The following is a 25,862-nucleotide window of genomic DNA, read 5'->3' on the forward strand; positions in this document are numbered from 1 at the left end:
CTGGGGACAATTTTCAGTTCGTACCTAAAAAAAATCAAAATAGCTATCCAGCTAGCTTGGGAGCACAATCTCAAACTCAACGGACAACTAAACATTTTTGCGATAAAGATACATTTATTGAAATACAATAGTCTTTTGCGTCAAGTTTCAACAGTTTGACAAATTACGCAGAACATTTAAAATCTACAATGGCGTCGCCCATGGAAATGACAGAATTGTATGACAACGCTTTGCTTGGAATCTTGCAGCATGTTGGAAACATCCAGAATTTCCTTCAGGTCTACTTTGGCTTCCTGTACCGCAAGACAGACTTTTACCGTCTGCTGTCAAACCCCAACGACCGTATGGGCTTCCCTCCAGGGGTGGCCGAGAAAATGGTCCTAAAGGTAGCAAATGTAGCTTACTTACTACTGTAGCTAACTAGTTAAATATTTGACAACTTCTGTGTTAGCCGTTTAGGATAGCCATTTTGCCCCCTAGAATGTTCGGAAGGCGAGTTGGTACCATGGTGCTCAATAGAACTAATAGGAGCTGGCAGAGTGAAAATGCCCTAAAACAAGGCCTATTTTTTCGTGATTACTTCACAACTACGGCAACCAGCCGGGACATATGGTAATATTATGAAACTGGGCTCCACTGCGGATACAATGATCTAGTTTTTATCAGGAAAAAAGCATTGCTAAAAATGTAATGTGTCCATCCTATCCATAGACCTCTGCTCAATATAGACGTAGTTTTTAAACGTACACTCAGTAGTATGACATCAGCATAAACAACGGGTCGATTTACCTACAACATCAACAGATGGTGCTTTCAAGACAACAGGGAACTCGGAAAAAACGAGGGGAAAATCATGACGTCAGCGATCTTCAGGTCGGAACTTTAGAAAGATGCCCGAGTTTCCGACTAGGAATTCCGAGTCAAGTGGTCTTGAACAAGGGCCTGCTCCAAGCATAAGCAACCGCGCTTATTGAACTCAGTCGTGGTCTCAACTACTGTTGAGAGTTAGAATAGTAGAATACATAAGGTGCAAGTTCGAAATTTTCAAAAAAAAATCTCATGTTATGTCGGTCACTTACAGTCACTCAATTAGCCATGTCAGCTAAACATTTTTAGATTGGTAAATTAGTCTAGCCAGCTATCTAAACTTCTAGTAATCGTTGCCAAATACCGACGTGTCACGCAGGGCATGTGCCCAGGGCCCTGACCTCCAGGGGGTCCCATTGATTTTGTTAGTCACTCAGGTATCATTAACATGGCATGGTAAAATGTGTAGAGTTGCAAGAAATTAGCTAGGGGTGTGGGCCCTGGAGGTCAGGCGCCCTGCGTGACCGGATGGTATTTGGCTATGATTGCTACACTTGTTTTGAATGTGGCATATGACCCACCCTTAACGTAGTTGCCAACAGTCGGATGTATCCGCTTTTCAGGGGTTCAGCAGATGTGGGAACTCCGCCCATGCATTTTCTTTTACGCCTGCTATGATAGGTTAACAGTGACCTAATCTGGCAAGACTACCATTGTTGGCATCTCTCCTTGCGTCTAAACTCGTATGGGAAAATATGTTAGGCTGATTTGGTTATAAGTTGGGATGTCGTCCCCTTTTCTATGATGATGCCATCTTGCAGACTATCTTTTAAGGTGCACAAAAAGTGATTAGGTGGTTGATTATGGACTTAGCTCGTCATGTCTCTGTTATTCTCCACAGTCCTTCCGTCTGTTTGAGCATGTGGCTGAGCAGGACAGAGAGAGGCAACAGAGGGAGCTGCAGCAGAGACAGGAGGCCAGGATGGTGCCCCCCGCGGTGCAGGAGCTGGAGTTGCAGGCCACTGAGCAGCCAGAGGAGCCGAGGGGGGAGAAGACAGAGCCTGATGCCCAGAGAGAGAGCTCTGACTCAGCTTCTGGAGAGCCCAGTACAGCCTCTAGCACTACCTCCTCCAGCCAAGCCCCAGACTCTATTCCACAGCCCCATTGCAGCAGTGTGGACCAGCAGTCATCACATGGAGACCAGGCAGCAGCCTGTTCAGCATCTACAGAGTTAGTATTGTACTGCCTCTCTTGGCCATGCCAGTGTGACTGGTTCTTTCTCTGAGCTTTTTCAATGCTTTAGAAAAGGGTCCACGAAGTTACACAATACAGGTCCACAACTGTTAAATCCTGTTATAGATGGGACATTTACATATTTGCTGAAATGCTCTACAAATAGAAGTTGGCAGTTTTGAATTTGGTAGAATCTCTTTAGTGGCATGGAATTGACCCCAACTCTAAAACCCACCCTAATACCAACCGTTGTATCGATTGCTTCTTCCACTGTGCGTGTGTGTGTGTCAGTGGTCAGGTGGTGCAACAGGCCAGTCCAGATAGTTACAATGGGGCGGTGAGGGACACCTACAGCTGGTCTCAGGACTACACCGACGTTGAGGTCCGGGTCAACGTTCCCAAGACCGTCGTCAAGGGCAGACAGGTGAACACGACCACCACAGGGCTCCTCTTTCTACATATTTCAACCTTTTCAAAAACAAATCAAATCAAATTTATTTATATAGCCCTTCGTACATCAGCTGATATCTCAAAGTGCTGTACAGAAACCCAGCCTAAAACCCCAAACAGCAAGCAATGCAGGTGTAGAAGCACGGTGGCTAGGAAAAACTGCCTAGAAAGGCCAAAACCTAGGAAGAAACCTAGAGAGGAACCAGGCTATGAGGGGTGGCCAGTCCTCTTCTGGCTGTGCCGGGTGGAGATTATAACAGAACATGGCCAAGATGTTCAAATGTTCATAAATGACCAGCATGGTCAAATAATAATAATCACAGTAGTTGTCGAGGATGCAGCACCTCAGGAGTAAATGTCAGTTGGCTTTTCATAGCCGATCATTAAGAGTATCTCTACCGCTCCTGCGGTCTCTAGAGAGTTGAAAACAGCAGGTCTGGGACAGGTAGCATGGCCGGTGAACATTTCAGGGTTCCATAGCCGCAGGCAGAACAGTTGAGACTGGAGCAGCAGCACGGCCAGGTGGACTGGGGACAGCAAGGAGTCATCATGTCAGGTCGTCCTGAGGCATGGTCCTAGGGCTCAGGTCCTCCGAGAGAGAGAAAGAAAGAGAGAATTAGGGAGAGCATACTTAAATTCACACAGGACACTGGATAAGACAGAAGTACTCCAGATATAACAAACTGACCCTAGCCCCCCGACACATAAACTAATGCAGCATAAATACTGGAGGCTGAGACAGGAGGGGTCAGGAGACACTGTGGCCCCATCCGATGATACCCCCGGACAGGGCCAAACAGGAAGGATATAACCCCACCCACTTTGCCAAGGCACAGCCCCCACACCACTAGAGGGATATCTTCAACCACCAACTTACCATCCTGAGACAAGGCAGAGTATAGCCCACAAAGATCTCTGCCACGGCACAACCCAAGAGGGGGCGCCAACCCAGACAGGAAGATCACGTCAGTGACTCAACCCACTCAAGTGATGCACCCCTCCCAGGAACGGCATGAAAGAGCACCAGTAAGCCAGTGACTCAGCCCCTGTAATAGGGTTTGAGGCAGAGAATCCCAGTGGAAAGAGTGGAACCGGCCAGGCAGAGACAGCAAGGGCGGTTCTTTGCTCCAGAGCCTTTCCGTTCACCTTCACACTCCTGGGCCAGACTACACTCAATCATAGGACCTACTGAAGAGATGAGTCTTCCATAAAGACTTAAAGGTTGAGACCGAGTCTGCGTCTCTTACATGGGTAGGCAGACCATTCCATAAAAATGGAGATCTATAGGAGAAAGCCCTGCCTCCAGCTGTTTGCTTAGAAATTCTAGGGACAATTAGGGGGCCTGCGTCTTGTGACCGTAGCGTACGTGTAGGTATGTACGGCAGGACCAACTCGGAAAGATAGGTAGGAGCAAGCCCATGTAACGCTTTGTAGGTTAACAGTAAAACCTTGAAATCAGCCCTTGCCTTAACAGGAAGCCAGTGTAGGGAGGCTAGCACTGGAGTAATATGATCACATTTTTTTGGTTCTAGTCAGGATTCTAGCAGCCGTATTTAGCACTAACTGAAGTTTATTTAGTGCTTTATCCGGGTAGCCAGAAAGTAGAGCATTGCAGTAGTCTAACCTAGAAGTAACAAAAGCATGGATACATTTTTCTGCATCATTTTTGGACAGAACATTTCTGATTTTTGCAATGTTATGTAGATGGAAAAAAGCTGTCCTTGAAACAGTCTTGATATGTTCGTCAGAAGAGAGATCAGGGTCCAGAGTAACGCCGAGGTCCTTCACAGTTTTATTTGAGACGACTTTACAACCATCAAGATGAATTGTCAGATTTAACAGAAGATCTCTTTGTTTCTTGGGACCTAGAACAAGCATCTCTGTTTTGTCCGAGTTTAAAAGTAGAAAGTTTTCAGCCATCCACTTTCTTATGTCTGAAACACAGGCTTCTAGCGAGGGCAATTTTGGGGCTCCAAAAAATCCTTAATGTTTATAAATGCCTGTTTGAATTATTATGATGTGATAAGTTTTCTGTGTCCAGTTGATTCTTGAGTTAAACATTTCTCCTGGGTTTGTACCATGTAATGTATGTGAAGTATTCATGCTTTAACTTCTCTTTGTGTGTGTCCGTGTCAGGTGTGTGTGAACATGCAGCCGGGCAGTGTGCGTGTGTGTTTGAAGGAGGAGGCAGGAGAGACGGTCCTGATGGAAGGAGAGCTCACACATAAGATCAACACTGAGAACTCACTATGGAGCCTGGAGCCTGGATGTTGTGTGGTGGTGAGTGTTAAGTTCATGTTTTAAGTATCCCTATATTTCTGTTATTACGGGGCTATCACTCAGTCAAGAATGCGCATGCGCAGGAAGTCTAGTGGTTGTTGGACCTAGCCTCGAGTGTGATGGCTACTTGTATTGTGTTCATATAGTATAGTAAACTTTGTTAAACTGGAACTTTGTCGTTGTGTCATTTGGAGTTAACATTGGTAGCAGAAGATGGCTTCTAACTACAACGTGCCACCTCGCTTCGACGAGAAGAGGTCGTACGAAAGTTGGAAAAATGAACTGGGAATCTGGATACTCGTTACTAATCTGGACGCGAAAAAGCAAGCACTTGCGGTGGTATTATCGCTCGAGGGAAGAGCGAGAGATACAGCACTGGAAATATCCGTTGAGGATTTGAACAAGGATGACGGTATGGGAACTTTGATCACAGCACTGGATTCTGTATTTCTCAAAGAAGAGAAAGACCGTGCCTACGAGGCATATTCAAACTTTGACAGTGTTACGAGAGATTTTTCGGTTGCAATGGCGGACTACATCATTGATTTCGAACAGAGGTACAATAGAATGCGCAAGTACGACATGGTTCTCCCAGATGCAGTGTTAGCGTTCAAGTTACTAGATACTGCTTGTCTAGATGGTAGGGAGAAACAGTTGGCTTTGACTGCTTGTACTGTGCTGACTTTTGCATCTATGAAGTCGGCACTAAAAAGAATATTTGGTGAGAAGACGTCTGTCGCGCCAATAACAGATGGAATGCAAGCGAGTGACGCAGCATATTACATCGAGCAGCACAGAAAAGGCGCCAACAAGTCACGTTCTCAAGACAACCAGAAGAGGGCGCCATTTCCAGGCACAAATCCACTGGACAAAAATGGAAGGAGATCAAAATGTGCTATTTGTCAAAGCACTTACCATTGGGTTAAAGACTGTCCTCATAAAAATGAACAAGTTAAACTAACAGAGGAAAATGTAAACACAGAGATAGAGCAGTGTAACATTACACTGTTTTCAAATGAATCTGCTTTTGATACTGAGATTTTTATAGTTGAATCCTTAGGATCTGCTGTGATTGATACTGCATGTACACGGACAGTGTGTGGTGCAAAATGGCTTGATAGCTATGTCAGTGAACTAAATATGAAAGAAGTACAAAATATGATTGACACACCAAGCAACAGAGCTTTCAAATTTGGAGATGGGAGAATTGTCCATTCTACCAAGAGAGTTAAGATACCAGCAAAAATTGGTCAGACTAAGTGTCACATTGAAACAGAGGTGGTCCCTACAGATATCCCCTTACTATTAAGCAAAGCTTCCCTCAAGAAGGCAGGGGCTGTACTAGACATGAAAAATGACCAGGCAGTGATGTTTAAACAACCAGTGACTCTTGAACTTACTACCTCAGGCCACTATTGTGTAAACATTTTAGACAAAGACATCACACAGACTCCATGCAAAAATGAGATTCTGACTGACACAGAGAACATGACCACTAAAGAAAAACACAAAGTATTGTTAAAGCTTTACAAACAGTTTGTACATGATACAGTTGACAGACTTCAGAAGTTACTCAGCAGTTCAGGGAATAATGATGATGAGAAGTACGAAACTGGAAACAAAGTGTACTACAAACGAGTTGACTGTCAAGAGTGGAAAGGACCGGGAGTAGTCATTGGTCAAGATGGTGTGGTGATATTTGTGAGGCACGGAGGCATGACTGTCAGGGTGCATCACTCAAGATTGCGGAAAGTAAATGATCAACAAGATAGAGGGGCTGTTGCTGAGAATCAGTCTCCTAATGAAAATGACAAAAAGGCCACAGTAACAGACACAAACCTACCAGATGTCGCATCCAATGATATGGACACTGAAACTGACACAAGAAATGGAGCAGAGACCTTCAACCATGCCACAGGTAATACTGTTGAGCGTTCAAATGAGGAAAACATTCAACAGCCACATGTGTTAAGAGAACATGGTTGTTCCAATCTGAAAACTGGACAAACTGTTAAATACACGGACAGAGAAAGTGGTATTCCACATACAGGAACCGTAATTGGACGAGCAGGAAATGCAAGACACAAGAGCTGGTACAACTTGCAGTACTCTGAACCAGCTACACTTTCTGGTACAACAGGGTCAGCTGACCTGCCACTTGTAGATAATATCAGAATTGAACCAATGGAAAATCGAGAAGAACAGCATGACATTCAAAATGATGATGTACTTGAAACAAAGGATGTGTCATTTGACTCAGCTAAGCTAGATGAGCTCAGTAATTGGAGGAAAAATGGAGTGTTTGAGGAAGTCAAAGACATTGGCCAAAAGTGTGTCTCAACAAGGTGGGTGTGTACCCTTAAAGAATCCTTAACTGGAATAGTGCCCAAAGCACGTCTAGTGGCTAGAGGTTTTGAGGAGCTGACTGCTAAAGAACTCCCAAAAGACTCACCGACATGCACCTCAGAGTCACTCAGATTGCTGATGTCAGTGATCTGCCAGAAAAAATGGAAACTTAATTCCATAGACATCAAATCTGGATGTTTGCGGGGAACAGAGCTGTCAAGGGACATTCACATCCGACCTCCGCCTGAAGCTAAAAGCGAAGGAACACTGTGGAAACTAAAGAAGTGTGTGTATGGACTGGCAGATGGATCACTCTACTGGTACAACAAAGTCAAGGCAACAATGCTGAATACAGGTGGAAAAATGTCACAAGTGGATCCTGCAGTCTTCTATTGGCTTGATCAAGACTGCAATGTGACTGGAGTACTTGCCTGTCATGTTGATGACTTTATCTGGGGTGGCTCACAGACCTTTGCTTCAACTGTGATTCCACACCTCAAAGCTGTTTTCTAGGTTGGCCGTGAGGAGCATGATCATTTTTGTTATGTTGGCATAGAGTTTATTACAGTTGATGGAAAAATACTGATGCAACAGGAAAGCTATATCAAGAATCTTCAACCTATCCACATGGATTCTTCAAGAGCCGTACAAAGGAATTCCCCTCTGTGGAATTGAAGCTGGTCAATTGAGGTCAAAGATAGGACAAATTTTATGGGCTGCGAGAGAGAGTAGACCTGGTTTGATGGTTGCAACTTGGCATCTAACACAAAACACGCCACTGTACAAACCATTCATGAGGCAAACAAAGTTGTTCGTAAACTGAAATCACAAAAAGTGACTTTAAAGTTTCAGCATGTTGGAAAAGATGACTCTTTGAAACTAGTTGTCTTCAGTGATGCTTCGCTAGGTTAACACTGGTGGGACAAAACGGCACTTTCTACCTGTAGTTTGTGTCACTGTCAACTACTCATTAGTTGATGCTGTGAAGTCAACCAAGTCTGTCAGAGAAAAGACTTTGAGATTAGCAGCATCAAGGAACTTATTCAAGCACAGAGAATCCAGCGGATTCTGTGGTCAACCACAAAGGAAAAGCTTGCTGACTGTCTGACTAAAAAAGGAGCATCCGGTCTTGTGCTCCTACAGGCTCTCGCTCCTACAGCTCTCAGTAATGGAAAGTGGCAGCTTGAGTAATACAAATAAAAACTGTCACACAACCCATTTGTAATGGGGATCTTGAATAATACTTGGACATTTAATTATGTTGTTGATGTTTTATTTGTCTTTAAAGAAAAGGGGGAGATTGTTAAGTTCATGTTTTAAGTATCCCTATATTTCTGTTATTACGGGGCTATCACTCAGTCAAGAATGCGCATGCGCAGGAAGTCTAGTGGTTGTTGGACCTAGCCTCGAGTGTGATGGCTACTTGTATTGTGTTCATATAGTATAGTAAACTTTGTTAAACTGGAACTTTGTCGTTGTGTCATTTCGAGTTAACAGTGAGTGACACACACACACACCTACAAATGTATCTAGACACACTCACTCACTGACGCAGCCTTCCTCCCTCTCCCTGTAGTTGTCTCTCAGTAAGAGTGGGGAGGTCTGGTGGAGTGCTGTGTTGAAAGGGGAGAAGGAGATTGATGTGAACCAGATCAACAGAGAGCGCTCCATGGCCACGGTGGACGAGGAGGAGCATGCCGTGCTGGACAGACTCACCTTCGACTACCACCAGAAACTACAGGGCAAGCCCCAGAGCCACGAGATGGTGAGAGCACACACACACACACACACACACACATGCACACATGCACAAGAGTGGGGACACACACGCACAAGAGTAGGGACACACACATGCACAAGAGTGGACACATATACATACACACACACACACACACATGTAAACACGCATTCACTACCATCAAACTAACCTAAGCCTCATGATGTTGAGAAGAGTATACAGTTGAAGTCAGAAGTTTACATACACTTAGGTTGGATTCATTAACTTGTTTTTCAACCACTCCACAAATTTCTTGTTAACAAACTATAGTTTTGTCAAGTCGGTTAGGACATCTGCTTTGTGCATGACACAAGTAATTCTTCCAAAAATTGTTTACAGACAGATTATTTAATTTATAATTCAATGTATCACAATTCCAGTGGGTCAGGAGTTTACATACACTAAATTGACTGTGCTTTTAATCAGCTTGGAAAATTCCAGAAAATGATGTCATGGCTTTAGAAGCTTCTGATAGGCTAATTGACATAATTTGACTCAATTGGAGGTGTACCTGTGGATGTATTTCAAGGCCTACCTTCAAACTCAGTGCCTCTTTGCTTGACATCATGGGAAAATCAAAAGTAGTCAGCCAAGACCTCAGGAAAAAAAAATTGTAGACCTCCAAGTCTGGTTCATCCTTGGGAGCAATTTCCAAACGCCTGAAGGTACCGCGTTCATCTATCCAAACAATAGTACGCAAGTATAAACACCATGGGACCACACAGCCGTCATACCGCTCAGGAAGGAGATGTGTTCTGTCTCCTAGAGATGAATGTACTTTGGTGTGAAAAGTGCAAATCAATCCCAGAATAACAGCAAAGGACCTTGTGAAGATGCTGGAGGAAACTGATACAAAAGTATCTATATCCACAGTAAAACGAGTCCTATATCGACATAACCTGAAAGGCCACTCAGCAAGGAAGAAGCCACTGCTCCAAAACCACCATAAAAAGCCAGACTATGGTTTGCAACTGCACATGGGGACAAAGATCGTACTTTTTGGAGAAATGTCCTCTGGTCTGGTGAAACAAAAATGGAACTGTTTGGCCATAATGACCATTGTTATGTTTGGAGGAAAAAGTGGTATGCTTGTAAGCCGAAGAACACCATCCCAACCCTGAAGCGTGGGGGTGCTTTGCTGCAGGAGGGATTGGTGCACTTCACAAAATAGATTGCATCACGAGGAAGGAAAATTATGTGGATATATTGAAGCAACATCTCAAGTTATCAGTCAGGAAGTTAAAGCTTGGTCGCAAATGGGTTTTCCAAATGGACAATGACCCCAAGCATACATCCAAAATGGCTTAAGGACAACATAGTCAAGGTATTGGAGTGGCCATCACAAACCCTTGACTTCAATCCTATAGAGAATTTGTTGGCACAACTGAAAAAGTGTGTGTGAGCAAGGAGACCTACAAACCTGACTCAGTTACACCAGCTCTGTCAGGAGGAATGGGCCAAAATTCACCCAACTTATTGTGGGAAGCTTGTGGAAGGCTACCCGAAACGTTTGACCCAAGTTAAACAATTTAAAGGCAATGCTACCAAATAAGAATTGAGTGTATGTGAACTTCTGACCCACTGGGAATGTGATGAAAGAAATGAAAGCTGAAATAAATAATTCTCACTACTATTATTCTGACATTTCACATTCTTTAAAATATAGTGGTGATCCTGACATTTCACATTCTTTAAAATATAGTGGTGATCCTAACTGACCTAAGACAGGGACCTTTTACTAGGATTAAATGTCAGGAATTGTACAAACTGAGTTTAAATGTATTTGGCTAAGGTGTATGTAAACTTCCGACTTCAACTGTAGGGACACGTGGAGGAATTTGGTACTGAACTATGTTGAGTCCAATTGTGCAGTTCTGTATTGTATGTACAGTGCATTCTGAAAGTATTCCGAACCCTTGACCTTTTCCACATTTTGTTACGTTACAGCCTTGTTCTAAAATGGATTAAATCGTTTTTTCCCCTCATCAATCTACACACAATACCCCATAATGACAAAGCGAATACAGGTTTTTAGAAATGTTAGCAAATTTATTAAAAATAAAAGAACAAAAACCTTATTTACATAATTATTCAGACCCTTTGCTTTGAAACTCAAAATACAGCATCCTGTTTCCATTGATCATCCTTGATTAGAGTCCACCTGTGATAAATTCTATTGATTGGGCATAATTTGGAAAGCCACACACCTGTCTATATAAGGTCCCACAGTTGACAGTGCATGTCAGAGCAAAAACTAAGCCATGAGGTCAAAGGAATTGTCCGTAGAGCTACGAGACAGGATTGTGTCGAGGAACAGATCTGGGGAAGGGTACCAAAATATTTCTGCAGCATGGAAGGTTCCCAAGGATACAGTGGTCTCCATAATTCTTCAATGGAAGATGTTTGGAACCACCAAGACTCTTCCTAGAGCTGGCCACCCGGCCAAACCTTTCAAATGGTTGAAAAGAGCCTTGGTCAGGGAGATGACCAAGAACCTGATGGTCACTCTGACAGAGCTCCAGAGTTCCTCTGTGGAGATGGGAGATCCTTTGAGAAGGACAATGATCTATGCAGCACTCCACCAATCAGGCCTTTATGGTAGTGGCCAGACAGAAACCACTCCTCAGTAAAAGTCATATGACAGCCTGCTTGGAGTTTGCCAAAAGGCACTGGAAGAACTCTCAGACCATGAGAAACAAGTTAATCTGGTCTGATGAAACCAATATTGAATTGGTGCCAAGTGTCACATCTGGAGGATACCTGGCACCATCCCTACGGTGAAGAATGGTGGTGGCAGCATCATGCTGCGGGGATGTTTTTCCAGCGGCAGCGACTGGGAGAGTAGTCAGGATCGAGGCAAAGAGGAATGGAGCAAAGTACAGAGAGATCCTTGATGAAAACCTGCTCCAGAGCTCTCAGGACCTCAGACTGGGGTGAAGGTTCACCTTCCAACAGGACAATGACCCTAAGCATACAGCCAAGACAACGCAGGAGTCGCTTCGGGACAAGTCTCTGAATGTCCTTGAGTGGCCCAGCCCAGAGCTCGGACTTGAACCCGATCGAACATGTCTGGAGAGACCTGAAAATAGCTGTTCAGCCACTCTCCCCACCCAACCTGACAGAGCTTGAGAGGATCTGCAGAGAAGAATGGGAGAAACTCCCCATATACAGGTGTGCCAAGCTTGTAGCATCATACCCAAGAAGACTTGATGCTGTAATCGCTGCCAGAGGTGCTTCAACAAAGTACTGAGTAAAGGGTCTGAATACTTATGTGAATGTAATTTTTCATTTTTTTGTGTAGATTGATGAAGGGGATAACTATTTAATCCATTTTAGAATAAGGTTGTAATGTAACAAAATGTAGAACCAGTCAAGGGGCCTGAATACTTTCTGAATGCACCGTATGTATGTTCCATTCTCACAAGTTCTCTCTCTCTCCTCATATAGAAGGTGCATGACATGCTGAAGAAGGGCTGGGATGCTGAGGGCTCTCCCTTTAAAGGACAACAGTTTGATCCCTCCATGTTCGACATCCCCTCCAGCGCCGTACAGATGTGAACACACAATGTTGGGGATTGGGGTTGAGAGACTGAGGAGGGTTAGCAGATTTATCAGTAGAAACTGCCTGGTATTTTAAGATTTTTCTTTCTTTTTCTGAGTGATCTTTGAATAGGAGGGAGATGAGCTTTGTTACTGTGTTCTGACTGATGTGACATACCCGGGTTGTGTTCATTAGGGACCAAACAGAAGAAAAAATAAAAACTGTGAGGAACTCCCTGAACGCTCATTTACGTTTTCCATTGCAAAACGTATTTAAAAACCCTTTCCATTTCGAGCCCTAATGTACATGACTCTGAACATACCTGTTTAAGTGTCTGTCTGCCCACTGAACACACCTGGACCTAGGAGATAGCTGTACAGACACAGGTCTAGGATCAGATTACCCTCCCCATATCCTAACCTTCACCATTGAGGTGGAGAATGCAGAACTGACCTAAATCAGTTTCGAGAGGCAACTTCCAGGTCCAGATGTCTGTGGTGTTTTACATGTAGACGACTGATATTGGTTGGCTAAATACCTCCCTGCCATTTTCATTTTTACTGAGGTGTGTCAGTACTGTGTGCCTGAAATAAATGAAATTAAATCAAATCTGCACTGATGCGTTCTCTGATGTGTGTGTGGGCTGTGTGCTGTGGAGCGGCATTAAAACCTATGCGTCCTTGCCATAGAGATGCAAAGAGTTCTCAACATTGTATCTGCCGTTATGGCATCTGTGGCAGAATGGGAAGTTTCATTTGCATTTTTGTTTTTTTGTTGCTGTATTTATTAGGGATCCCTTTTCCATCCTGCCAAGGCAGCAGCTTCTATTCCTGGGGTCCAAACACACCAAAGCACCCACATTGAGGCAATATCCACTTTCAAGTAGTCTATTTTGTTTTTTGGAAATAAGTGTAAAGATAATATTGTTGATTTACCACCACTTGCAGGGCTGGAGTCTTGAACCAAATCTGGTAATTTATTTATTGTGGCCATTAGATGGCGGTGAAATAGCTGAAATACATTTATAAACTAGTCAAAACAATTTGAAGAAGTCATTGGCTGATCGTTCCCAACCCATAGGAATACCCACCCAGTTGACTACTTTAAAATGGTGACGGCCCTCAATGGCAATGTCCATGCAAAATGGTTATTGCTAAGTAGAGATCTCTATATGTCTCTATGGATCCCTGTAGATCTACAGAGGTGCCTGGCGGCAGACTTGACATTTAACAGTAGTGCCAGACGAGGGCGCTATAAAAAGATCTCTGATTCTCCTCAGTGCAGTATAATATTCCTTCTTGGTCTGAGAATGGCAGTATCAGATGAATAAGATAAAAGATGGATATCAGAACTAATATATCTACAGCTGGTCAGATGCTCAGACAGACAGCATAGACACCGACAGCCCGTTCTTTAAAGATGAATACAGTCACATACAGTTCTTTAAAGATTAATACAGTCACAGAGAGTTCTTTAAAGATTAATACAGTCACATACAGTTCTTTAAAGATTAACACAGTCACAGACAGTTCTTTTAAAGATGAATACAGTCACAGACAGTTCTTTAAAGATGAATACAGTCACATACAGTTCTTTAAAGATTAACACAGTCACACACAGTTCTTTTAAAGATTAATACAGTCACAGACAGTTCTTTAAAGATTAATACAGTCACAGACAGTTATTTAAAGATTAACACAGTCACAGACAGTTCTTTTAAAGATTAATACAGTCACAGACAGTTCTTTAAAGATGAATACAGTCACAGCACAGGAGGTTGGCAGCACCTTAGTTGTGGATAACGTGCTCCTGGTAATGGCTGGAATGGAATTAGTGGAATGGTACAATGATACATCAAACACATGGTTTAATACCATTCCATTCACTTAGTTTCAGACATTATTATGAGCTGTCCTCCCCCAAGCAGCCTCCACTGAGTCACAGATATTTCTTTAAATGTCAATACAGCCACAGAGAGTTCTTTATAGATCCATACAGTCACAGACCATTCTTTAAAGATGAATACAGTCACAGACAATTCTTTAAAGATGAATACAGTCACAGACAATTCTTTAAAGATGAATACAGTCACAGACAATTCTTTAAAGATGAATACAGTCACAGACAATTCTTTAAAGATGAATACAGTCACAGACAATTCTTTAAAGATGAATACAGTCACAGACAATTCTTTAAAGATGAATACAGTCACAGATAATTCTTTAAAGATGAATACAGTCACAGACAATTCTTTGAAGATCAAAATGATTGTCTTTCTCAGATCTGAAGGGTCGAAGCTTTGCTCCTAAGAATAGGGTTATTCGTGATGTCAGTGCAGAAGAACAATCCAAGAATAGAGACAATAGACAGTAGCAGCCTATGACTCCGCAGGTCTCTTCCATGCCAGGTCAGTTACATCCAGGTCAGTTACACTGGTGCTTTAAGTTGCCCAGTTCTTCAAGTGGACTGAAATTGTATATTTAGGAGTTTTTATTCGTCATGCGTTAGAGTCAATTCTATCTTACAAGAGGGGCAAGTTATCGCAGGATACATTTTGAGGTACTGCGTTGCGCACCGGCCCACCTCAAGCACTGATGTTGCCTACCATGGACCACACTTTGGTTTGAATTGGTGTGTCGGGTCATTGAAAAAATACGATAATCAAAGTATAACAGTTTAAGGATATTTACCTGTCTAACAGTTTCGACACACTAAAACATGGTCCATTTTATTTGGGTAGACCTCAAAAAAGACCTCAATCAATTGTATTGCCTTTAGGCTATAGGTGTTCCAGCTGCTACACATGATTGGTGATGATGCCAAAGCCTGTAAAGAACATATCTGATTCTGATGTGCCATGTGTTGTCGAGCCGTTGCAATTCCCCCTGGTGGTGGGAAATGATGTGTTGAATTTACAGCGCCCTCGCCGGTGCAGAAACGGAGTGAACGGCGATTGAACGACACACTTTCGGAGAGAGAGAGATAGAGAGAGAGAGAGAGAGAGATAGAGAGAGAAGCACCACTGCCTCTCCTCCACTCGAATAGCCTACATATCTTGAGGCCTGGTTCCTAGTGCTCTCTGGACAGAAAACGCATTACACCGCGGCATTTTTTTTTACATAGAATAACTAGGCTACTCTACGGATACATCCAATATAAATTCACTTGAAGAGGGATTTATTTTGGGCGCACAACCCCCGCGAATAAACGGAAGATGGCAGTGACTACCTGTACACGTTTTACAGACGATTTCCAACTATATGAAGAACTCGGAAAGTAAGGCGTTGCTGCATTATTGCTTTATGATGGCACCATCATTGTATCCTCATCCTGTTATTCTATGGTCGCTTTGCATAGTTGCATGTCTGCAGATGTGTATGGGTTGTTGGAGCGGCAGCGCAGCGGAATGGGGGTCAGAGCTCATCTCTGCTGATCTGTCACGTTCGCAGCAACACAGCTAAACAAAACGCACGTTTTCACTCTGTTTTGAAGTGCAGCCTCGACATGACAATAGAATATATAAACTTGAAGATTAAAGATAGGCTAGCCTACATTTGATCTGCTTGCTGCATGGTCTGTAACAACAGCATCAGTGGGGACTGGGGACATGATGTAGCAGTCTGAAGAGAGAGGAAGTGTGCCAATTTGAGCTGTCAGAGATCAGAGCGGCATGGGATGATTTGTAATTGGGGTCTTGAGAGAGGATGGAAAGATAGGTGTGTCAGTGTGTGTGTGTGTGTGACTGTGTGTGTGTGTGTGTGTGTGACTGTGTATGAGAGAGAGAGAGAGAGAGAGAGAGAGAGAGAGAGAGAGAGAGAGAGAGAGAGAGAGAGAGAGAGAGAGAGAGAGAGAGAGAAATTGTACCACATAGCAGGATAGGTGTGTCAGGCTGTGCTGGGTGGGACTGGGTAGGGGGGAGTATTCTCCTGATTCTCTGTCAGGAGGAGAAACATATTTTATAGATCATAATACATCCTTATGCAAACAGAACTGTAGAGATGGTACCATTATTGAATCCAAAACATTTGCTGCACATATTACCATAAAGTGTAGCCCCTAATACTAGGAGTTCTACTAAGAGGTCTGGACCTTTATGGAACAGCATGTAGTTCATTTGTATATGTAACTGCAGGTTCACTGGCGTGTGTGTGTGTTCTGGCCTGTGTGATTAACCAGAGACAATAGCCATGCTGTGGTGGCAGCAGCTGCCCCAAGAGATAACAGGATCTTCATTACAGTTCCTGTAAGGATGGCAGATTGTCCCTTTTTGGTGATGGCAGATTGTCTCTTTTTGGTGATGGCAGATTGTCTCTTTTTGGTGATGGCAGATTGTCCCTTTTTGGTGATGGCAGATTGTCTCTTTTTGGTGATGGCAGATTGTCCCTTTTTGGTGATGGCAGATTGTCTCTTTTTGGTGATGGCAGATTGTCCCTTTTTGGTGATGGCAGATTGTCTCTTTTTGGTGATGTCAGATTGTCTCTTTTTGGTGATGGCAGATTGTCTCTTTTTGGTGATGGCAGATTGTCTCTTTTTGGTGATGGCAGATTGCCCCCTTTGGTGATGGCAGATTGTCTCTTTTTGGTGATGGCAGATTGTCCCTTTTTGGTGATGGCAGATTGTCCCTTTTTGGTGATGGCAGATTGTCCCTTTTTGGTGATGGCAGATTGTCCCTTTTTGGTGTGTGTGTGTGTGTGTGTCTGTGTGTGTCTCACAAGTCTTTCGCTGCTGTCATAAGCCTGCTGTCTCTGTATATATATATACTCTTATACACTCACCTGTCATGGCATTATAAGTGTGTGTGTGAGACGTGGGGGTCTAGTGTAAGCATGAGAGTGTGTGAGACAGTCAGGTTAGAGTGTGTGTGTGCTATTGTGTAACAGTACTAAGGTGTTCTATATATAGATCAGAGTTAACGACACAGACGGTTACTGCTGTTTTCCCTGCTGAGTTAGTTATGCAAGCTCCCCTCAAAATACCAGCACGGCTACGGTGCATGCACGCTCTGTCTCTCTCTCTCCCTCTCACACACACAGACACAGACACAGACACACACACACACAAACGGTTGCACACACACACAGAGAAATCCTTGAAAGACCGTTTTTGTTGTTTTCTCTTGAGTCTTCTCATTTGCATGATGTGCTGCTGTGCTGCTTGTCACGTGTCTCACACTCAATGACTCCTTTCAGGAGAAATGTCTTTACTCATGAAAGGCAGATGTGAAAGCAGCAGAGGGGAAGTGGATAAGGATATGCTTTCAACCTGTCCAGTTCTTTAAGATCAGTGGGAATGAAGGAAAGGAGACAAGGAGACAGTAGAGGACATTACTAGAATATTGAGCTGCTGCCAGGGCCAGGTGATGTCTAACACCTGTTTTATCTGCCTTTGTTTCTCAGGGGAGCGTTTTCAGTGGTGCGCCGCTGTGTCAAACTTTGCACCGGCCAGGAATATGCTGCCAAAATCATCAATACCAAAAAGCTCTCAGCCAGAGGTGAGACACATACACCCACACACACACAAACAATATGTGCCAACTGTCAAATAGGTGCATGGTGGGTAAGCTGTGTGGTATCTGGTGCAATTATACGATATACAGTTAGCTTTCCCATCCCTATGCTGTGTGTGTGTGTAGTGTAAGATATATATAAATGTATACAGTTGAAGTCGGAAGTTTACATAGACTTAGGTTGGAGTCATTAAAACAGTTTTTCAACCACTCCACAAATTTCTTGTTAACAAACTATAGTTTTGACAAGTGGGTTAGGACATCTACTTTGTGCATGAAACAAGTAAATTTTCCAACAATTGTTTACAGACAGATTATTTAACTTATAATTCATTGTATCACAATTCCAGTGGGTCAGAAGTTTACATACACTAAGTTGACTGTGCTTTTAAACAGCTTGGAAAATTCCAGAAAATGATGTCATGGCTTTAGAAGCTTCTGATAGGCCAATTGACATCATTTGAGTCAATTGGAGGTGTACCTGTGGATGTATTTCAAGGCCTACCTTCAAACTCATTGCCTCTGCTTGACATCATGGGAAAATCAAAATAAATCAGTCAAGACCTCAGAAACAACATTGTAGACCTCCACAAGTCTGGTTCATCCTTGGGAGCAATTTCCAAACGCCTGAAGGTACCACGTTAATCTGTATAAACAATAGTACGCAAATATAAACACCATGGGACCACGCAGCCGTCATACCGCTCAGGAAGGAGACACGTTCTGTCTTCTAGAGATGAGCGTACTTTGGTGCGAAAAGTGCAAATCAATCCCAGAATAACAGCAAAGGACCTTGTGAAGATGCTGGAGGAAACAGGTACAAAAGTATCTATATCCACAGTAAAACGAGTCCTATATCGACATCAACTGTATATACAGTAATAGTCAAAAGTTTAGACACACCTACTCATTCAATTTTTTTAAAATATTTTTTACTATTTTCTACATTGTAAAACAATAGTGAAGACATCAAACTATGAAATAACACATATGGAATCATGTAGTAACCAAAAAAGTATTAAACAAATCAAAATATATTTTATATTTGAGATTCTTCAAAGTAGCCACCCTTTGCCTTGATGACAGCTTACACACTCTTAGCATTCTCTCAACCAGCTTCATGAGGTATTCAACCTGAAATGCATTTCAATTAACAGTTGTGAATATATTACCTTCTTAATGCGTTTGAGACAGTCAGTTGTGTTGTGACAAGGTAGATGTGGTATACAGAAAATAGCCCTATTTGGTAAAAGACCAAGTCCATATTATAGCAAGAACAGCTCAAATAAGCAAAGAGAAACAACAGTCCATCATTAAAATCAAATCAAATCCAATTTTATTTGTCACATACACATGGTTAGCAGATGTTAATGCGAGTGTAGCGAAATGCTTGTGCTTCTAGTTCCGACAATGCAGTAATATCTAACGAGTAATCTAACCTAACAATTTCACAACAACTACCTTATACACACAAGTGTAAAGGAATGAATAAGAATATGTACATAAAGATATATGAATGAGTGATGGCCGAACAGCATAGGCAAGATGCAGTAGATGGTATAGAGTACAGTATATACATATGAGATGAGTAATGTAGGGTATGTAAACATATAAAAGTGGCATAGTTTAAAGTGGCTAGTGATACATGTATTACATAAAGATGGCAAGATGCAGTGGATGGTATAGAGTACAGTATATACATATGAGATGAGTAATGTAGGGTATGTAAACATTATATGAAGTGGCATTGTTTAAAGTGGCTAGTGATACATTTATTACATAAATTTTTCCATTATTAAAGTGGTTGGAGTTGAGTCAGTATGTTGGCAGCAGCCACTCAATATTAGTGATGGCTGTTTAACAGTCTGATGGCCTTGAGATAGAAGCTGTTTTTCAGTCTCTCGGTCCCTGCTTTGATGCACCTGTACTGACCTCGCCTTCTGGATGATAGCGGGGTGAACAGGCAGTGGCTCGGGTGGTTGTTGTCCTTGATTATCTTTTTGGCCTTCCTGTGACATCGGGTGGTGTAAGTGTCCTGGAGGGCAGGTAGTTTGCCCCCAGTGATGCGTTGTACAGACCTTACTACCCTCTGGAGAGCCTTACGGTTATGGGCGGAGCAGTTACCGTACCAGGCGGTGATACAGCCCGACAGGATGCTCTCGATTGTGCATCTGTAAAAGTTTGTGAGTGTTTTTGGTGACAAGCCGACTTTCTTCAGCCTCCTGAGGTTGAAGAGGCGCTGCTGCGCCTTTTTCGCCACGCTGTCTGTGTGGGTGGACCATTTCAGTTTGTCCATGATGTGTACCCCGAGGAACTTAAAACGTTCCACCCTCTCCACTACTGTCCCGTCGATGTGGATAGGGGGGTGTTCCCTCTGCTGTTTCCTGAAGTCCACGATCATCTCCTTTGTTTTGTTGACGTTGAGTGTGAGGTTATTTTCCTGACGCCACACTCCGAGAGCCCTCACCTCCTCCCTGTAGGCCGTCTCGTCGTTGTTGGTAATCAAGCCTACCACTGTAGTGTCGTCTGCAAACTTGATGATTAAGTTGGAGGCGTGCATGGCCACGCAGTCGTGGGTGTACAGGGAGTACAGGAGAGAGCTGAGAACGCACCCTTGTGGGGCCCCAGTGTTGAGGATCAGCGGGGTGGAGATGTTGTTACCTACCCTCACCACCTGGGGGCGGACCGTCAGGAAGTCTAGGACCCAATTGCACAGGGCGGGGTCGAGACCCAGGGTCTCGAGCTTGATGACGAGTTTGGAGGGTACTATGGTGTTAAATGCTGAGCTGTAGTCAATGAACAGCATTCTCACATAGGTATTCCTCTTGTCCAGATGGGTTAGGGAAGTGTGCAGTGTGATTGCGATTGCGTCGTCTGTGGACCTGTTGGGGCGGTAAGCAAATTGGAGTGGGTCTAGGGTGTCCGGTAGGGTGGAGGTGATATGGTCCTTGACTAGTCTCTCAAAGCACTTCATGACGACGGAAAAGAGTGCTACGGGGCGGTAGTCATTTAGCTCAGTTACCTTAACTTTCTTGGGAACAGGAACAATGGTGGCCCTCTTGAAGCATGTGGGAACAGCAGACTGGGATGAGGATTGATTGAATATGTCCGTAAACACACCAGCCAGCTGGTCTGCGCATGCTCTGAGGACGCGGCTGGGGATGCCGTCTGGGCCTGCAGCCTTGCGAGGGTTGACACGTTTAAATGTTTTACTCACGTCTGCTGCAGTGAAGGAGAGCCCGCAGGTTTTGGTAGCAGGCCGTGTCAGTGGCACTGTAGTGTCCTCAAAGCGAGCAAAGCAGTTATTTAGTCTGTCTGGGAGCAAGTCATCCTGGTCCGCAATGGGACTGGTTTTCTTTTTATAGTCCGTGATTGACTGTAGACCCTGCCACATACCTCTCGTGTCTGAGCCATTGAATTGCGACTCTACTTTGTCTCTATTCTGACGCTTAGCTTGTTTGATTGCCTTGCAGAGGGAGTAGCTACAATGTTTGTATTCGGTCATGTTTCCGGTCACCTTGCCCTGATTAAAAGCAGTGGTTCACGCTTTCAGTTTTGCGCCAATGCTGCCATCAATCCACGGTTTCTGGTTTGGGAATGTTTTAATAGACGCTGTGGGTATGACATCGCTGATGCACTTGCTAATAAACCCGCTCACCGAATCAGCGTATACATCAATATTGTTGTTCGCCGCAATGCGGAACATATCCCAGTCCAAGCGATCGAAGTAATCTTGAAGCGTGGAATCCGATTTGTCAAATCAGCGTTGAACTGACCTGAGCACGGGAGCTTCCTGTTTTGGTTTCTGTCTATAGGCAGGGAGCAACTAAATGGATTCGTGGTCAGATTTTCCGAAAGGAGGGCAGGGGAGGGCCTTATATGCGTCGTGGAAGTTAGAATAACAATGATCTGGGGTTTTGCCAGCCCTGGTTGCATAATCGATATGCTGATAGAATTTAGGGAGCCTTGTTTTCAGATTAGCCTTGTTAAAATCCCCAGCTACAATAAATGCAGCCTCAGGATATGTGGTTTCCAGTTTACATAGAGTCAAATGAAGTTCATTCAGAGCCATCGATGTGTCTGCTTGGGGGGGATATATGCGGCTGTGGTTATAATCGAAGAGAATTCTCTCGGTAGATAAGACATGAAGGTCAGTCAATACGGAAAATATCAAGAACTTTGAAAGTTCCTTCAAGTGCAATCACAAAAACCATCAAGCGCTATGATGAAACTGGCTCTCATGAAGATCGCCACAGGAAAGGAAGACCCAGAGTTACCTCTGCTGTGGAGGATAAGTTCATTAGAGTTACCAGCCTCAGAAATTGCAGCCCAAATAAATGCTTCACAAAGTTCAAGTAACAGACACATCTCAACATCAACTGTTCAGAGGAGACTGCGTGAATCAGGCCTTCATGGTCAAAATTGCTGCAAAGAAAGCACTACTAAAGGACACCAATAATAATAAGAAGAGACTTGCTTGGGCCAAGACACACAATAAATGAACATTAGACCGGTGAAAATCTGTCAAATTTTAGATTTTTGTTTCCAACCACCATGTCTTTCTGAGATGCAGATTAGATTAGATTAGATTAGATTAGGATGATCTCTGCATGTGGGGTTGCCACCGTGAAGCATGGAGGAGGAGGTGTGATGGTGTGGGGGTGCTTTGCTGGTAACACTATTGTCACGTTCCTGACCTATTTATGTTAGTTTTTGTGTGTTAGTTGGTCAGGACGTGAGGTTGGGTGGGCATTCTATGTTATCTGTTTCTATGTTGGTTTCGGTTTGCCTGGTATGGCTCTTGATTAGAGGCAGGTGGTTTGCGTTTGCCTCTAATTAAGAGTCATATTTAGGTAGGGCATTCTCACTGTTTGTTTGTGGGTGATTGTCTCCTGTGTCCGTATGTCTGTTCGTACCACATGGGACTGTAGCGTTTGTTTGTAGTCATGTACCTGTTCGTGCGTTCTTCAAGTTATATGTAAGTTCGTGTCCAGGTCTGTTTTCATCGTTTATTTGTTTTGTAGTTTATTCAAGTATAGTTCGTTTTCTGTCTACGTCGTGTTTGTTGTTTTGTCGTGTCTTCAATAAATCATGTCATCATACCTCGCTGCATATTGGTCTTCAGATCCCTCTCTCCTATCCTCATCTGAGGAGGAGGAGGATTTAGAGTATCGTTACAGAATCACCCACCAACACGCTAAGACCAAGCGGCAAGGGAAAACGAAACGGAGTAAGGGACAGGAGAGAAAGGAGCAATGGACATGGGACGATGTTTTGGATGGAAAGGGTTGCTACACTTGGGAGGAGATCCTGGCTGGGAGGGATCGCCTCCCATGGGAACAGGTGGAGGCATTGAGGAGAGCAGAGGCTACCTGGGAGAGGAACCGGAGCTATGAGGGAACGCGTCTGGCACGGAAGCCGAAAAAGCCCGTAAGTAATTCCCAAAAATTTCTTGGGGGGGGGCTAGGAGATAGTGGGCCAAGGGCAGGTAGGAGACCTGCGCCCACTTCCCAGGCTTACCGTGGAGAGCGGGAGTACGGGCAGGCGCCGTGTTACGCAGTAGAGCGCACGGTGTCTCCTGTACGAGTGCATAGCCCGGTGCGGGTTATTCCACCTCCCCGCACTGGGAGGGCTAGATTGGGTATTGAGCCAGGTGTCATGAGGCCGGCTCAACGCGTCTGGTCTCCAGTGCGTCTCCTCGGGCCGGCATACATGGCACCGGCCTTACGCATGGTTTCTCCGGTTCGCCTACATAGGCCGGTGCGGGTTATTCCACCTCCCCGCACTGGTCGGGCAACCGGGAGCATTCAACCAGGTAAGGTTGGGCAAGCTCAATGCTCAAGAGTGCCAGTACGCCTCCACGGTCCGGTATTTCCGGCACCACCTCCCCGCCCCAGCCTAGTACCTACAGTGTATACACTACGCACTAGGCTACCAGTGCGTATCCTGAGCCCTGTTCCTCCTCCACGCACTCTCCCTGTAGTGCGTGTATCTAGCCCGGTGCCTCCAGTTCCGGCCCCACGCACTAAGCTACCAGTGCGTCTCCAGAGCCCTGTACACACTGTATATTCTCCCCCTACTAATCCTGATGTGCTTGTCCTCAGCCCGGCGTCACCAGTGCCGGTACCACGCATCAGGGATAGAGTAGGCTTTGAGAATACAGTGTGCCCTGTCCCTACTCCCCGCACTAGTAGGAAGGTGCTTATCATTAGCACGGTGCCTCCAGTTCCGGCACCACGCACCAGGTCTACAGTGCGCCATATCCGGCCAGAGCCATCCGTCTCCCCAGCGCCATCTGAGCCATCCGTCTCCCCAGCGCCATCTGAGCCATCCGTCTCCCCAGCGCCATCTGAGCCATCCGTCTCCCCAGCGCCATCTGAGCCATCCGTCTCCCCAGCGCCGTCTGAGCCATCCGTCTGCCAGGAGCCTGCAAAGCCGCCCGTCTGCCATGAGCCTGCAAAGCCGCCCGTCTGCCATGAGCCTACAGAGCCGTCAGCCAGACAGGAGCCGCTAGAGCCATCAGCCAGACAGGAGCCGCTAGAGCCGTCAGCCAGACAGGATCTGCCAGAGCCGCCAACCAGACAGGATCTGCCAGAGCCGCCAACCAGACAGGATCTGCCAGAGCCGCCAACCAGACAGGATCTGCCAGAGCCGCCAACCAGACAGGATCTGCCAGAGCCGCCAACCAGACAGGATCTGCCAGAGCCGTCAGAGCGCCATGAGCAGCCAGAGCCGTCAGAGCGCCATGAGCAGCCAGAGCCGTCAGAGCGCCATGAGCAGCCAGAGCCGTCAGAGCGCCATGAGCAGCCAGAGCCGTCAGAGCGCCATGAGCGTCGAGAGCCGTCAGCCTGCCATGAGCGTCGAGAGCCGTCAGCCTGCCATGAGCGTCGAGAGCCGTCAGCCTGCCATGAGCGTCGAGAGCCGTCAGCCTGCCATGAGCGTCGAGAGCCGTCAGCCTGCCATGAGCGTCGAGAGCCGTCAGCCTGCCATGAGCGTCGAGAGCCGTCAGCCTGCCATGAGCGTCGAGAGCCGTCAGCCTGCCATGAGCGTCGAGAGCCGTCAGCCAGCCATGAGCGTCGAGATTCGTCAGTCAGCCATGAGCTGACCTTCAGCCTGAAAAGGCTAGATACCCAGAACTGCCCATCAGTCCAGAGCTGTCTCTCTGTCCGGAGCTGCCTTTCAGTCCGGAGTTGCCCCTCTATCCTGATCTCCCTCTCTATCTTTTTCTACCTCTATATTCTTATCTATCCCTCTATCTTGATTTATCTCTCTGTCCCGGTGTTATCCTTATTAAATATATTATTAAGAGAATTGTGTGGGGGAAAAAAGAGGGTGGACATTCTTGGAGGGAGGAAGTTAGGATGGATTATGGTGGGGTGGGAACCGCGCCCGGAGCCTGAGCCACCACCGTGGTTAGATGCCCACCCAGACCCTCCCCTAGACTTTGTGCTGGTGCGTCCGGAGTTCGCACCTTGTGGGGGGGGTACTGTCACGTTCCTGACCTATTTATGTTAGTTTTTGTGTGTTAGTTGGTCAGGACGTGAGGTTGGGTGGGCATTCTATGTTATCTGTTTCTATGTTGGTTTCGGTTTGCCTGGTATGGCTCTTGATTAGAGGCAGGTGGTTTGCGTTTGCCTCTAATTAAGAGTCATATTTAGGTAGGGCATTCTCACTGTTTGTTTGTGGGTGATTGTCTCCTGTGTCCGTATGTCTGTTCGTACCACATGGGACTGTAGCGTTTGTTTGTAGTCATGTACCTGTTCGTGCGTTCTTCAAGTTATATGTAAGTTCGTGTCCAGGTCTGTTTTCATCGTTTATTTGTTTTGTAGTTTATTCAAGTATAGTTCGTTTTCTGTCTACGTCGTGTTTGTTGTTTTGTCGTGTCTTCAATAAATCATGTCATCATACCTCGCTGCATATTG

General features: G+C 44.9%; 2 protein-coding genes across 7 annotated transcripts in view; both read left to right on the forward strand.

The window, feature by feature from the left end:
• The first annotated feature begins 27 nt into the window (after positions 1-27).
• nudcd3 (NudC domain containing 3) lies at positions 28-13,043 on the forward strand. Its single transcript, XM_055873874.1, has 6 exons — positions 28-386; positions 1,709-2,037; positions 2,332-2,464; positions 4,627-4,770; positions 8,693-8,881; positions 12,341-13,043. The coding sequence occupies exons 1-6, from the start codon at positions 189-191 to the stop codon at positions 12,449-12,451; spliced, it is 1,104 nt and encodes a 367-aa protein (XP_055729849.1). The 5' UTR covers positions 28-188; the 3' UTR covers positions 12,452-13,043.
• Positions 13,044-15,321: 2,278 nt separating this feature from the next.
• LOC129818184 (calcium/calmodulin-dependent protein kinase type II subunit beta) overlaps positions 15,322-25,862 on the forward strand; it is a 69,939-nt gene continuing 59,398 nt past the window's right edge. The window contains exons 1-2 of one of the 6 annotated variants that reach the window (XM_055873872.1): positions 15,322-15,710; positions 17,831-17,925. In XM_055873872.1, coding sequence (XP_055729847.1) covers positions 15,649-15,710; positions 17,831-17,925 — 157 coding nt within the window. In that variant the 5' untranslated portion in view covers positions 15,322-15,648. The remainder of the gene's footprint in view (positions 15,711-17,830; positions 17,926-25,862) is intronic. The other 5 variants (XM_055873869.1, XM_055873871.1, XM_055873868.1 and 2 more) reach the window with 5 other exon arrangements.

Source organism: Salvelinus fontinalis, chromosome 21 (genome assembly GCF_029448725.1).
Source record: "Salvelinus fontinalis isolate EN_2023a chromosome 21, ASM2944872v1, whole genome shotgun sequence".
Taxonomy (NCBI): domain Eukaryota; kingdom Metazoa; phylum Chordata; class Actinopteri; order Salmoniformes; family Salmonidae; genus Salvelinus; species Salvelinus fontinalis.